At 35.6% G+C, this 14312-nt stretch overlaps 2 protein-coding genes across 2 annotated transcripts; both read right to left on the minus strand.

Moving 5' to 3' along the window:
- Nucleotides 1-4950: 4950 nt before the first annotated feature.
- On the minus strand, nt 4951-9071 carry LOC147875067 (glutamate receptor 1-like). The gene is made up of 4 exons (XM_087349651.1): nt 8847-9071; nt 8388-8605; nt 6885-7147; nt 4951-6210 (listed from the first exon to the last, which is right to left on the minus strand). The coding sequence occupies exons 1-4, from the start codon at nt 8980-8982 to the stop codon at nt 5958-5960; spliced, it is 870 nt and encodes a 289-aa protein (XP_087205777.1). The 5' UTR covers nt 8983-9071; the 3' UTR covers nt 4951-5957.
- A 696-nt stretch (nt 9072-9767) lies between these two features.
- LOC147875068 (ionotropic receptor 84a-like) lies at nt 9768-13360 on the minus strand. The gene is made up of 4 exons (XM_087357018.1): nt 13058-13360; nt 12183-12277; nt 11017-11193; nt 9768-9771 (listed from the first exon to the last, which is right to left on the minus strand). The coding sequence occupies exons 1-4, from the start codon at nt 13337-13339 to the stop codon at nt 9768-9770; spliced, it is 558 nt and encodes a 185-aa protein (XP_087213144.1). The 5' UTR covers nt 13340-13360.
- Between the last annotated feature and the right edge of the window lie 952 nt (nt 13361-14312).

The raw sequence follows: 14312 nt of genomic DNA on the forward strand, positions 1-14312 counted from the left end.
GTCAGCTCCTCGTCTTTTGGCCGAAATTGGCACGAGACGTAGTTGATGAGCCAAACGCCAATGGATAACAAGATAGTTGTCAGGATCAAAGCAATCCAAAGCTGACATGTGAACGGCTGAAAGATATTGCTCCATGAATACTCGTACAAACTCGATGCTTTTATGAAAGGAACTTTTCTGAAAGAAATTTTAATTTATTAGAGCCGTTAAAAATAGACCCTTACTTCGTGAGTATAAAGTAGGTTATACTGATTTCTGGTAAAGCTGTGCTGAATAAAGTAATTTATGTTTATAACGAGCTATATATAAGCTTTGTCAGGCCTATACGAAACAATTTTAAATAATGAATAGATTTACTGCTTTCTTTTCTGTAGAAAATCCTTGTTTTTCCTCGGTCCCTCCCGTGAATTTATAAACTAGTTCACAAACACCCCGCTTACAATTTGAAGCACACCGAATACACTCATCCTAATACAATTCCACGATAAATAATAGCTCCTAAAGCATCGCTAAATAGCATAGATTATTAATCCATGTTGCTCTATGTCACGTATTCGTATTTGGCCATCAAACATTGTTCTGACAGATTAAAATATACTACCACAGTGTGTGCCATGTCTCTTTAATGCCTGTTATTTATCGAAATAAAAGACAAATGAAGATAAAATGTTCGTCAGAAACGTAGGTACCCACCTACGAGCACAAATCTACACGTCTCACAACCCAGAAGACTACATCGACGAAGTGTGTTAGTCTAAGCATCAGTTTATATTACGTAAGATTTGAGGTTTTCACAGCGGTGAGTATGAAGATTTCTGTCTTCTGGGTTATTGCGCTGTGTAGTCTGGTCGATGTTTACCAACGTTTCAGAGGTCATACTGCCTCCATCATCAGGGCGATGAGTATGAAGATTTCTGTCTTCTGGGTTGTTGCGCTGTGTAGTCTGGTCGATGTTTACCAACGTTTCAGAGGTCATACTGCCTCCGTCATCAGGGCGATGAGGTTCTCACAGCGGTGAGTATGAAGATTTCTGTCTTCTGGGTTATTGCGCTGTGTAGTCTGGTCGATGTTTACCAACGTTTCAGAGGTCATACTGCCTCCGTCATAAGGGCGATGAAGTATGACCTCAGAAACGTTGGTAAATATCGACCAGACTACACAGCGCAACAACCCAGAAGACAGAAATCTTCATACTCACCGCTGTGAGAACCTCATCGCCCTGATGACGGAGGCAGTATAACCTCTGAAACGTTGGTAAACATCGACCAGACTACACAGCGCAACAACCCAGAAGACAGAAATATTCAGTTCGGATTACCTTTCAACCCAGATTGGTGCAATGAAATCCACTTCTCTGTCTCGGGCTTTGGTCATACTCAGACCTTCCGCGGTGAGATGTGCAGTCCCGCTCTGAAGCTCGCCCACCAGACCGGTCCACGACCCGTTCTGTAAGCGGATGCCATTTCCTTCCGCAGAAGAGAACTCGTACTGTGGACTGAAATGTGACTCACATGAACCCCACCGTTTAGTAAAAATTTACTCGCCGCGTAGTCCATATAAACACTTGATTGTTCTGTTGCAAAGTTTTTTGAGAGGGGTAAATATAAGCAGGAACAACTTATTAACAGACAGAAGTAAACAGATGTAAAATAAAATCGAAAGTAATGTCATATCCTTTTCACATAACGTATACAATAATTTAGTCTGTGATTCTCATTCTCTTGTTTTGTTGCCAGGCGACTAAAACCGGGTTTAAAGCTGGTGCAATAAACCTAGCTACCTGTATTCACCGCGGATTCATTATTTGGAAGTTATTAAATTCACATGAATAAGGCTATCGCTATAAGCCATCACGACGGTGAACATGAAAAGAATATGCGATGTAGGTCTGATAGGTTTCGGATTTTATAATTACCGTGAACACAGACGTGGTCGTCACAATAAATTTTCTGTATAACTGTTTCAGTACAGTCTACTTTTTTAGAAAACCCACAAAGAAACGGCCCGTATTCTAGTGTCAATGTGTAATAAATCTTTGGAGAATTTTAACACATTTTAAGTATTCTAATTTAGGAGGAATATTATTAAACGAAAATAAAGTTCATTATAAAATGGAGAATAAAATTTCTGGAATTGCATGCGACACATAGTTCAGAAACCGATACCATTCCATCTACTTTCAAAACACTGACAATGAAGTATAAAAACTATATCTTTGATATTTGTTAATATTACTTTGTACAGAGAACATAAACTACATATCTTTTAAAATAGTGACAGGAACAATAATATTGAAACAAGAATGAAGAATTATGTGTTTAATACAGGATATTACTTAACGAGTAACAAATTCATTACAAAACACAAAATCATGCATTTCTAGTAATGTATTCTTCTCCAAAATTATAATACTAAATAACAGCAAATAAAACTAGATCCAAATTATTTATACTTACGTAAAGTTAATGTATTCTGATAATATAAGCCAAACTTGACTGAAAAAATAGCCTCTACCTCTTTCCTTTACAAAAAATTCTCCCTCGAAGAAACCCTGCAAATAAAAAAAATAATAGAATAATTAAATTGTTTCCAGCAGCAGTTTCGAAATGTGAAGAAAGAGTGTAAACATGTATTTCAGTGGAACACATATTTTCCTCATTTATTATTGACCTTTCAACCATATTAGTCACGTTCGATTCTAAAGGGTTATGACGGTGTTTTTAATTTTTTTTGACTTTGTACATCGTATTTTTAGAATACCAGACGATGAACAAAGTCAAGAAACTCAGTAATTCATAAGATAATAGTCTTCTTAATTTAATCCAGATGTAAGTCTTTGTTGCACAGATAATCGCACTACAAACAGTCAGACATAGTTTTACCTTATATACGCCTAGGCTTATAGTCAGTAAGTACTCAGCACAAATGATAAGGACTTGTAGATTTTAATTGTAACCATATTTTACGACGTGTAGCCCAATATTTTCGACGAGTTCTTGCTTTATTAATTTTTTAACGTTCAAGTTACGGCTTGTAAATTAATAATAAGAATTGATCGGTACATGATAAAATAGAAATTAGTCTCTCCTCCTAATTCCAGATTTAATCTAAGTCCAGTTAGTAGTTCAGAGATGAAACATGCGAGACGTACCACTCGGCTTCCCAAAAAATAATTTGAATACCGCTTACTTGTCTAACGGTTGTCTTGAGCGCCAGTTTTTGAAGGTTGTTTCTTCTCTGGTAGAAGCCCAGTTCTGGCCCAACAAGGCCGCTACTAGGTACCCAGTTACCAAAAGGGTGCGTCTGTAGAGGAAGTGTGCTGCTTACACGGTACACTTCTGTTAGGTTTATAACGCCGTCATCTTTTAAGCAAGCAATCAGGAACTCAAAGTCAAAAGGAATATCTATAAACGCGAAGAAATCCTCCAGGTGAGAGTGGGTTTCGATGAACATCAGCCATACGGCTTCTGAGTAACTTACGTTGGAGAACAGCTGAGAAAGATTCCGAAACAGATATTTGTTACAAAATATCAAATTGAGTATTCCTATATTGCATTTCTCTATAAATTATAATACGAAATATCTTGTTTTAAACGTACGCTTGTTAAATTGATGCGGTGTTCTGAATTATTGCCATGCAACACGAAGAGTGGACGAATGCACCTGGTAAACAATGGTCCTTTGCCTACGTACGGAAATACAGCGTGAATGCAGTTCTTGAGTATCAGCTTTTTTTGACTGACGTAAACATTTTTATTAATATCTGTTACTAGAATAAGAAGAGAATTGTTTAGTACAAATTTACAAACATACTAGCGTAGTCAGGGCATGCGTACAAGAAATACATTATAAATTTTACTTGCCATCGTGTTGATCATCGAGCACATAGACACAGTCGCAATGGAAGTGTTGCTGCACTGCCAACATAACCTCCAGGGTGTCGTCTGTCAGTTGACTGGCAGATACTGATATTAACAGGAAGGACCACAGCATCATGGCTTTCCTATTTTTGATACCAGTACAAATATATGTGAATTATATACGTATGATATTTTTATTAGGTATAGATAAATTAACAGTAACTTCTAATAATTAAAATCTGAAAATAATCAGATGCTAACAAATAGCGTTTATGTAATATTACTGCTTACCTTATATTTAAAGTTCTTCTTAACATGTTGGCAAATTAAAGACGAGTTTTCTAAATAATTCGGACGAAAGAAAAATTTTAAATTAAAATATCATTCGAATAATTATTTAAATTACACAAACGGAAAGTTGTATGAAGTGATATCATCTATTCGATCGGTTATTTGCAATCTGTAAAGACGTTTACCACGCAGTTTGTAAAATTAAATAATATAAAGTAGTTATGTTATTTCCTGTATTTTAAAATTATAAGATTTTACAACTTTTTACATCATAGAAAGGCATATATTAAGAACTTGCTTAAATCGCGAATTTCCAGACAAATTACAAATACTGTGATTATCAGTTCTGAGTATTAGAAAACATTGTAAAATGACACTAAAATTCAGATTTTAAATCTTAAATAATGCAATATGTTTATTAGCAGTATATATTAAATGTAGAAGTAACTTAAATCCTAAAGTATTAATCTCTTATATTTAATAACGAACAGAAACTATTCTCCGTAAGACATAATAAGAAATAGGAGATTTCTTTAAGTACACCACCAAACCATAACGTCTTCCAAACAGAGCAAAACCGCCAGTCTGATGTATACTTAAGATATGAGACACTCGATTTTAGTATCTCGAGAAAATTACAGAAACCCATTAAAATTTGTCACGAGAAATAAGAATACGTTGTTCAAATTCATTAAGAAATTTAACCACCATGCCTTCAGTGTTATAACCTAATCTAATGTTTTATATTTTACTGTAGAAATGAAGGGAACAAATGCTGTCCACTCAAGTTGTTGGTATAAGACTTAAAGGCTGCAGTGAAAATATATCTTAAATCCTTATTTCAATTAGAATATGAGTAAAATTGTCGAATTCAAAAGTGGCCTACGTGATCCGTCGTTACTTGTGCGTAAGTCACAATAATTTTACATTACTCTTTTATGTCATCGTTTAAGGAAATTTGATGGAATGATATAACAGCCAAGCTGAGGACAGAAATATGATTATTTAGTTTGAATGCTTTCTACTCTGGAAACAATTTTTAAATTGGTACTGAACTGTGGAAAACATAACAAAGAAATCCATAGTCCGCATAATTTTACTGATTTGAAAGAGATTGTTTGTGAAGTCCGCACTGTGAATATTCAATTATATTGTACTTAGAAATATTAATGAAATGATAAATATAAAACTTTGCCAAGAGAAATAATCATATTATTGGGCTTTGTATTCAAAAAATTAATAATTCAACCTTCCAAATAAATTACTTTCCAACATCAGTTATATATGCACAAAATTATGTAATATATCGTTTCTTTCTTTCAGTGTAGTCCTCATACCGTTTTGACATTTTCCCTATTTCAAATGTCAGCCTGCCTTCATTTCTGTTACGGATTTGTAAGACGACATTATGAGAAAGAATATGCCATTAATGTAAAAAAAAACAGTTAGTGGATTAATCTAATAGAATTGTATTTAGACAAGAACAGGAAAAGAATATTGAAACATGACAGTGAAGGACTAATTTTATACTCAGTTTTGATACATTTAAAAAATTCCCAATGTTCAGGACTTGATTGAAACTATAGGTATATAGTTCTGTAGTTCCGCCTTTAAAAGGACGAGAATGTTCAAATCGAAGGCTCACGTAAAATAATGCTTTTCACATGCATCTTCCGATGCCCAAACGCTGCTCTTTTCTATTTGTTAATTTCCCAAATTGAAATGTTCTTCATTGCTGTCTCTTCTCATTTATGCCTGTTCCTTTCTTTCATCAACAGGTACACAATTTATTACACCTGTCAGTTTTCATCTGTCATTGTTTAACATAATAATACCAACATAATATGTTATTTTCATAGATCTTATTATTCTGTGAACAACAAATTCAGTAAGGAGTATTAAAACAGCACCGATCAACCCGACTATCAAAATACCGAAAATGGGGGTCACAGATATGAAGTCCATGCTGATGTCCAACGGATCTTTATTCTTTGAAAGTTTGCTGTCAACATTCTTCTTCAAACGTTGCAGTATTCCAGTCGCTCGTAATTTGTGTATCCTGCAACACAGACATTGCACTCGGCCATGTACTTATTCAATGTCATAGCAAAAGCAGTTTATCTTAGTTTGTTCATTCATACAGAACACAGTGGTTTCTTCTGGAAATAAGGGCGCCAGTAATTACTCATATTTTGACAAAAGGATGGAAACGAGAGATTTTAACTTTATAATTCGAACAATAATTTTGAAAACTAATGTATTTTCCAAAAACCGGATAGCGAAAACCAATACAAGCTTAATAAAAAGTAAATAAGCCTGGGGAAATGTTATAACACATGTTCTTGTTTTCTGGGAAGAAACAATTATACCGGTACGTCATAGCCTTGTATACTGCTAGAAGAAAGGTTTAGATTTTACTATAATTTTGCCATTTGTGATTTAAGTTTCTCGCGATAGTAAGTAATTATAGTATTTTGTAATAAGGTTACGACAACTGTTATGGTTAATATATTATCTCAATAGATTTAGTTAACACCGAAGTTGCCATTGATGGTAACGATTTACATAATTTTATATGTACAACCTAAATCGACTTGTTTCATTGCTACTTGAAGCACAACACAAAGATTGCCATGTTCTGTATTTTGTGAGCTTGGTTCAGTCAGAATTCTTTTATTACATGGGGGAGTTTACGATAAAACATATTTAAATACTGCAATAATATTCACTTACATTTGTCTGAAAAGACCGAGATATGGACTTCCTTTCACGAGAGCCATTCCATTTGTTTCCGGAATGAAGGCGTTGGTTATGGTTGACAGCTTACAGGGGACCTCTTCAGCATAGCGATTTGCGTATTTTAATGAAGACAAGAAAGTGTACTTGTGCCTACTGCACACTCTACGGAATCCTTCCAGGTTAGAATCCGGCAAGTCTCCAGGGTTGGATGCGATTTGCTTCAAATATAACTCTCTTAGTGCCGGCTCCATGCCTTCCTGTGAGTTAGGAAAAAATGATGTCTCAGGCTAACAGTAGAAGGACCAATAACCATTTTGTTCTAAAGGTCGTAAAAGCGTCTCCATAAGGAACACAGGAACATTTATAACAGCACATCAGTTATGTTGTACATTGACATTATTGCCTAGTAATGTTCTTACACTAGGCCCAAAGCTTTAGAAATACTTGAAACGACCCACCCAAAATGGTACCTCTTTTTCGTTTACTTAAACATGTAATGGTAGTGGTAAAATTATAATTTACTACACCACAGTAAGTTGTCAGTCGTTACATTCGTAACAAACTAAACGAGTTAAAACACTTCTTTACAAGCTCTCAGTCGCTTAGGTAGTTACAAAATTACCGGGAGTTCACGTAACCCGAAATTTTGTTGTCTTTACATAAGCTGAAAGTAGAACTAGTTGAATCAAGTCCACGCCCTTTCACTTCCTTCACTCTAGCTCTACAAGATCAATTTAAATATCTTCTAATACCTCGGTTCCCTGAAGTGGCGTCTTTACATTATCACACTAACATTTTTCACCCATTTCCCCAATACCACAATACTACATGATCAGTTGATGTCTTTAGTGAGAATTTTATCGTCCTGCTAATAGTCCCGTGTGGTGAAGGTTATAAATTATGAAACTCATCATGACACTTTTATGTTTTCGTATTGTCTCCTCTGTCTTCAGATGTTCATTTCAGCACCGTTTTCTCATTGAACTTACCAATAGCATTAGCCTTTGTTTTAATGGTCTTTATGTCAAATTCATTTTAAGGATGGAGGTGTTAGTCCCCGCTCAAATCCCGAGCTCGACGACCATCTCCTGTCAAGTATCTGCTAGCACAGATTTTTTGGCATCTAACTGTACGATACAGCGTCCGTGCTGAAAAGCGATAATTAACTAGAGGAGAAATTTCCTGCCTTAATGGAATCCGAGAGTTCACTTTTGTGTTTATAATTTCCTACCATCGGATCCTGTCACAATTTAGTTGAATCCAGGCGTTTCCTTCGCAACCTATTTCTTTGAATTTCATTCAAATAAAATCCTCCTACATATATGTCTTGAGTCTTCAAGGCGGTCTCTTCTTTTAGCTGTCCGACTAAAATGTTGTATGCGTTTGTCACCTCTGCAGTGCATGCTAGAAGATCAGTAACTCATAGTACTTGAATTTATAAAAGTTTCGAAATGGGAATTTGGTGGTTCCACCTAAGGACTGGATAGTGACTCTTACCATGTCGAACTTCCCTAAGTATGAGGCCGCATGTACACCCAGCTGGTATGTGCTGTCGTTTAAGAGTTCACTGAATGTGGAGAACGGCAGAACGGGTTGTCTGAATGCCAGGTACGAGACGAGGGATGCAGAGTAGGCAGCTAGAATAACCACCATTGTGAAGTGTGTCACGGCACACACTAGCCGTCCCGAAATGCATTGCGGCACTTCACTGAAACCTAAACACATATTGGGTAGTGTTAACACATTAGACTGGAATCCTTAATAAGCAACATTTACAATAACCTGACTTAGTGACAGCAGATGGTTATTAGAACACAATTATCGAACTGTTTATTCTTTATTTAACGACACTTTTTAAGTACATGAGCTGAGTAATTTCAGATAGAAGAATCATTTTGTGAATGACAAATTGTTACTTGTTGACTTCTAGAGCACAGGTAAACAGATTTACTTTACCTTGATGACACAAAGCGGTGTGCATGGCGAACAGACAATCAGAGAAAGAATTTAAAGCTGCTGTCTGTTTGTCCTCGTATTCATGTAGGCAACAGAATTGACTTATCAGAAACAGACTGGCAGATAGCAGCAGCATTGTAGCAAAAATGGCTACCCAGAGCCAACAGTCGAACGGCTGCAGAAAACTTGTCCACGATGTTTCAAACAAGTTGTGATTCTTGATGAACAGATATTCCCTGAAATATTACATTATTATTATTATTGCTATCAGATCAAAGAAGATAACACGACCTGGGCATGTAGTACGCATGAGAGTTGTCGGAATATAGTACAAATTTTTGTTAACACCGGTAGAAAGAGATTCCATAGAAGATTTGGGCGTGGATGGTGAGATTGTTTATTTAATGAATCTTTAAAACAGTGTAAGGTTATGGACTGGAGTTACATAGATCAGGATAAGGTTCAGTGGCAGACTCATGTGAACACGGTGCTGATTCGTCGGATTTAATAAAATTCGAGGAATTTTTTGGCCAGCTTCCTAAGAAAGACTGCTACATGGAATTAGTTAATATGTATACCATTCTAATCTGATGTAACAATTCTAATCTAGTTCGTCTAATTTAACATGGTGTGTGTTATATTTTGCAGGAGTTACAGAGGATTATTAGGATCTTACTAATAATAAACCTACACCATGTTTCTAGAAGCTTATTATTTCGAAGCTGATATTTCATTTTTCAGTATATGGGGAAATTTAAATGCCTTACTGATATATTTCGATTATTAAAAAACCTACTTGCAAATGTTCTATTATGCAGCTTCATCGTGTAATCTTTCATTTGAAATTTGTAGATCTATATCTACAATCATTTTACCTTGTTTTCCGGTTTTCTTTTTTATTTGTACAAATATATATCTGCATTATCTAAGCACAAGGGGAAATAATCACAAAAAATTGAAGTATTTAAATAGGACAAATGTTTTGTACACGTGGGTTTCTAACGTTAAAACCGTGTAATTGTTCAAAGGTACATTGTTTTATCGTTCAAATAATATGACATGTAACAAAACAACATAACAATTACTGTTGTATTACTAACTGAAGTATCATAAAATTGACAATGTCTTGAAATCTAAGATGTTTGAAAGCTAACAAATATTTCCCTTATTTCAGTTATATGCAGACTTATACCTACTATTCGCTTTTAAAAGAATACCAGCTATATTTATTTATTTATTTTTGTTTATTTAACGGCGTTTTTTCAGACTGTGCCATTTAATTTATAGAAATAGTTTCGCTTACTTCGCACGTCATTATTAATTCTTCTCTGTGAACTTCCACAAAGATGTTAGTAGGACGTTCGGCCCGCGGTAATGGAAAATGTTGTGGACCCCTACGCTGGAGTGTTATATTTACGAATCACGAACATACACTGTTCTTTAAGTGTGTGAATTACCAGCTTTGTATAATGCAGGCTTATACTTATTTAGAAATTAAATTGTATTGCATATATTCAGCTAAAAACATCATTAGTGATCTTGTTGAAGACTCCAGACTTCTACACCCAACACTGCATACTTGGACTAGTATTTTCGGAGAGATTAGATTAAGAACTTTGTACTACCAGGCGCTACTGAAGAGATGTTACATATGGTCACTTGAATTCCGGGTAGATAGAAGTGTTCTTAAATTTCTTTTGGCGTAAGACAGACTTAGACAGGCACAACATTTTGTTGTTCTCAGTGTAAACCCTTTTAATCTACTGTACAAGTAGGATATTCGTTTCGTTGTTAAGTGAGACAGTGTCATAGCTCAGGTGGTTAATCTTCGACTGCTCAACGAGGAGGTCGGGGTTAGCTCCCAGGTCAGTCCATGTTGGATTTGTGGTGCACGAGGTGGTAGTGGAGAGGATTTTTTTCCGAATCCTTCAGTTTCCCCTTTCAGTATAATTCAACCACTGCTCTGTATTCACTGATCATCTTGGGGATGGACACCGAGTTCTTTAACGACCACATTTCCATAAGGTCCATTTCAGGCTACCTAACCATTTTATAAGAATAAATATTAACTTTAGGTGAAACAGTTTAAGTCCCACATTCCTCACGTTGATCGCAGTGGCGAAATTAATAGCAACTGTTTTACAGGAAAACATAACAGTAATAAACAAACCTGTCATTAATCAGAGGCGCAATGTAGTCCACCGCCTCGGAGCGCATCGGTTCCATCGTGAGCTCCACAGAAGTGGCATCAACCTCTCCTCTCGCCATCATGCCCATTACACCATCCCAGCTTCCGTTCTCCATTTGTTTTCCATATACATTTTCAGGTGTTAACTTCAGTTCGGACCTAAAACAAGACAAAACTAGAAACTGTAAAGACAAAATAAATAAAATAACAATAAAAATATGTCGTAGAAGTAGACATAACTATAAGAGTATCTACATGATGGACATATCTGTAGGCACCTAATAACATTAACCTACAACAAAAATAAGATGGAGCAGTAATCAAATATTAGAAGAAATAAATCAAGTGTATATAAACTCTGTTTCCAACACCACTCTCTTACAAATGAGTTATCCAAGTAATCAGCATAATCTATGCAAGCAAACGGTTATGTAGGGCTACCAAAATTCAGTGACATTTGGTACCCTCTTCGTCGCCCTGAGTTCATAAACGACGATACTCCATACCAATGTAGTTTGTACTTCAAGGATAATCAGTTCAGTACATTTTTATACTTTTTTTTGTAACTCGCTAACACTTATCACTCGTACAGAGTGTTTAATTTAAAACGCAGCCCTAAGTACATCAGTGTTTGTAAGTTTTGTTGACATTAATACAACAATTTGGTGTATTGTTGTCTTATTCGTTACTTTGGTGTGAGCAACGGCCTAGCAATCAGTTTAACCTTATCACGGTGAGGTTAGAAGATTCTGTTACACGGGAATGAATCTGCTTCTGATTAATTTTCGTATTGTAGTGTGTTGTTGTTTGGTTACGTTTTAAATGTTACAATCTGTATTTGTGGGATATCCGATTTGAATCTCTACCGGTTCGAAAACTACCCTCACTGGTTCCAAGCAATGTAGTCTGAGCTACTCATAGTATCGATAAACCAAAAACCATAGCTAGAGTAAGATACATTCTAACACCTCAATTATCGTATGTCGGAATGCTGTCTGTTTCTTCGCTGACATCGCAGTGTTAGATGGACACATTTTTCTGCACAGAATACCCATCGTAATAAATTATTACACAATAAATGTTATCTGGACGTTATACCCTGTCTGCCTATTACTAACAACATATTCGAGAGAGAAACAGAGGTGTACCTGAAATCCAGCAATCTTTCCAGCGTTAGCCAAACTTGATTGAAGAATATGTCAGTTCTCAAGCTGTACTCGAACTGTCTGTCAGTGAGAAATTCCTGGTAATAAAAAAAGAAAATAAAGAACAAAAAATAGGGAATAGAACGTTAAAAATGACACATATTGGGCTGCATTTTACCGTTTTTCTCTGTTATTTAGCACTGGTTTTGTGTTGCGCGTGAATTACGATCTTGTGAGTTCTCTGTACGTAACGAGGTTGTCGTTTTTTCCAGTCCGCGTGCTACTTCTCCGATATTGCCCAACGGATTTCGATTAATTTTGTATTAGGTGGGGTCTATACGAAAGGCTGTCCGCCATATTTATTATATTGGTTTGTAATGATCCAATATAATTCTACATCATACGCAAATTAAATAGAAAATTCATATATTCGACCGCATTTCCGAAAGATTAGATTGGATCCTAACAGGAGTCAGTTTAATCCACTTATATTCACAATTTTTTTTTGAAATAAGTTTTACCATCAACTTTACCATACCAAGTGATTGTATTCCACGATTTCGTTGATACTGTAATTCAAATAAATGTACTGGATATTTGTAAATGTCAGGACAAATCAAAAGTAAGTTGGTGTAATGATTAGGGTTATTTTCGTACGGTGTCCGATAGGAATACATGAAGACATATGTCTGATAATCATCTTGACTCCATTTTCATTATTAGTTTCGTCTAGAACTCGATTGCCACAAAGTTTCCTCAGTACGTCGGGGCCAACTATTAATTGATCATCATTCATGATCACCTTCCATTCTAATTGGAGGCTGTACAACTTTTGAAGCTAAAACAGCGCATTCAAATAATCTACAACTCGTGCTTACATTCTTTACGGCCGTCTTAAGTACGGCTCCTTGAAGACCGGTTCTCCTCTGGTAGATGCCGGCAGAAACACAAATCATGCCGCCACGCTGAGTCCATTCTCCAAAGCGGTGTGTCTGCAAGGGGAGTGAGGGGCTAACACGATACACTTCTGTCAGGACGACGACGTGGTCATCCTCCTCCTGGGCCACCAGGAACTCGCAGTCGAAAGGAATGCTAATGTTAGCGAAGAAGTCTTGCAGACTAGACGCCGTGTTCAAGAAAAGTAACCAGATGGCACTCATGCACGAATTTGATGTGAACTGAAACAACTGACATTAAGGCTAAATAAGATTAGAAATTTCTTTTTCAGATTTATTCTTTGGAATTTTCATGCTTTGTTTACTGTGATGTACATTTATTGCAGGTAAATGTGTTTTGGCAAAACTGAACGTGAATGTGTAAAGCTGCAAATAAAAATCCGCCCTTCTTTGTTTGTTAAATATTCGCCGAATCGAACAATTTTTGCAAATAAGTTGTAGAACTTAATCTAGGCACAACGATGCGTTGCTCTTAATAAATTTGATTCTGGTATAAGTTTATTTTAACTTTATCTAAATTGGTGACACACCAAAATCTAATTTGCTCAGCAATTTAACACATGAATTCTTGTATTGGCTAACATTTTACTTGCATCCGGCAAGTAGCTTTAGAGATAAACTTTGAGAACGGAGAACACATTTCATCTGTTATACGCTCATTTTATATACTTAATACAAAATCATTTAGACACACAATTCAAAGGAGCAGCAGAAATATTACAAACAGGTGTATTTTCCATCAGTACACCCACCCTCACTTTTCAACTTTATTGGTACATTAAGAGATAATATTAGTATGCGTTATTTTATTTGCGACAATCAAACATGATCGTGTAACAGTTACATGAATGTGTTCACATTTCATAAAGTAATATAATTATCATAATTTTATGACTACATTAACTTGTTTTATTATTTGGTGGATCGGGACTTTATTAACACTCAGCAGATTTTAAATTCTGCTCAAATATTTAATAGATGTCACCTTTAAAATGACTAATGAAAACATTTGTACAATAAACAATTTTGAAATTTAGCTCTAAGTATTTTAAAATGTTACCCATACTTATAAAAGAATTATTATATACCCATTATTATAGTTACTGAGACATGAAAGTCTTTAGGCTTTAGTTTCTTGGTTCAACAGTGATTATTTAAAGCTTAGATCGTAGGGCGT

This window comes from Zootermopsis nevadensis, unplaced genomic scaffold (genome assembly GCF_977971745.1).
Source record: "Zootermopsis nevadensis isolate Lab colony 2312 unplaced genomic scaffold, Znev_1.0 Znev_ptg000002l, whole genome shotgun sequence".
Taxonomy (NCBI): Eukaryota; Metazoa; Arthropoda; class Insecta; order Blattodea; family Termopsidae; genus Zootermopsis; species Zootermopsis nevadensis.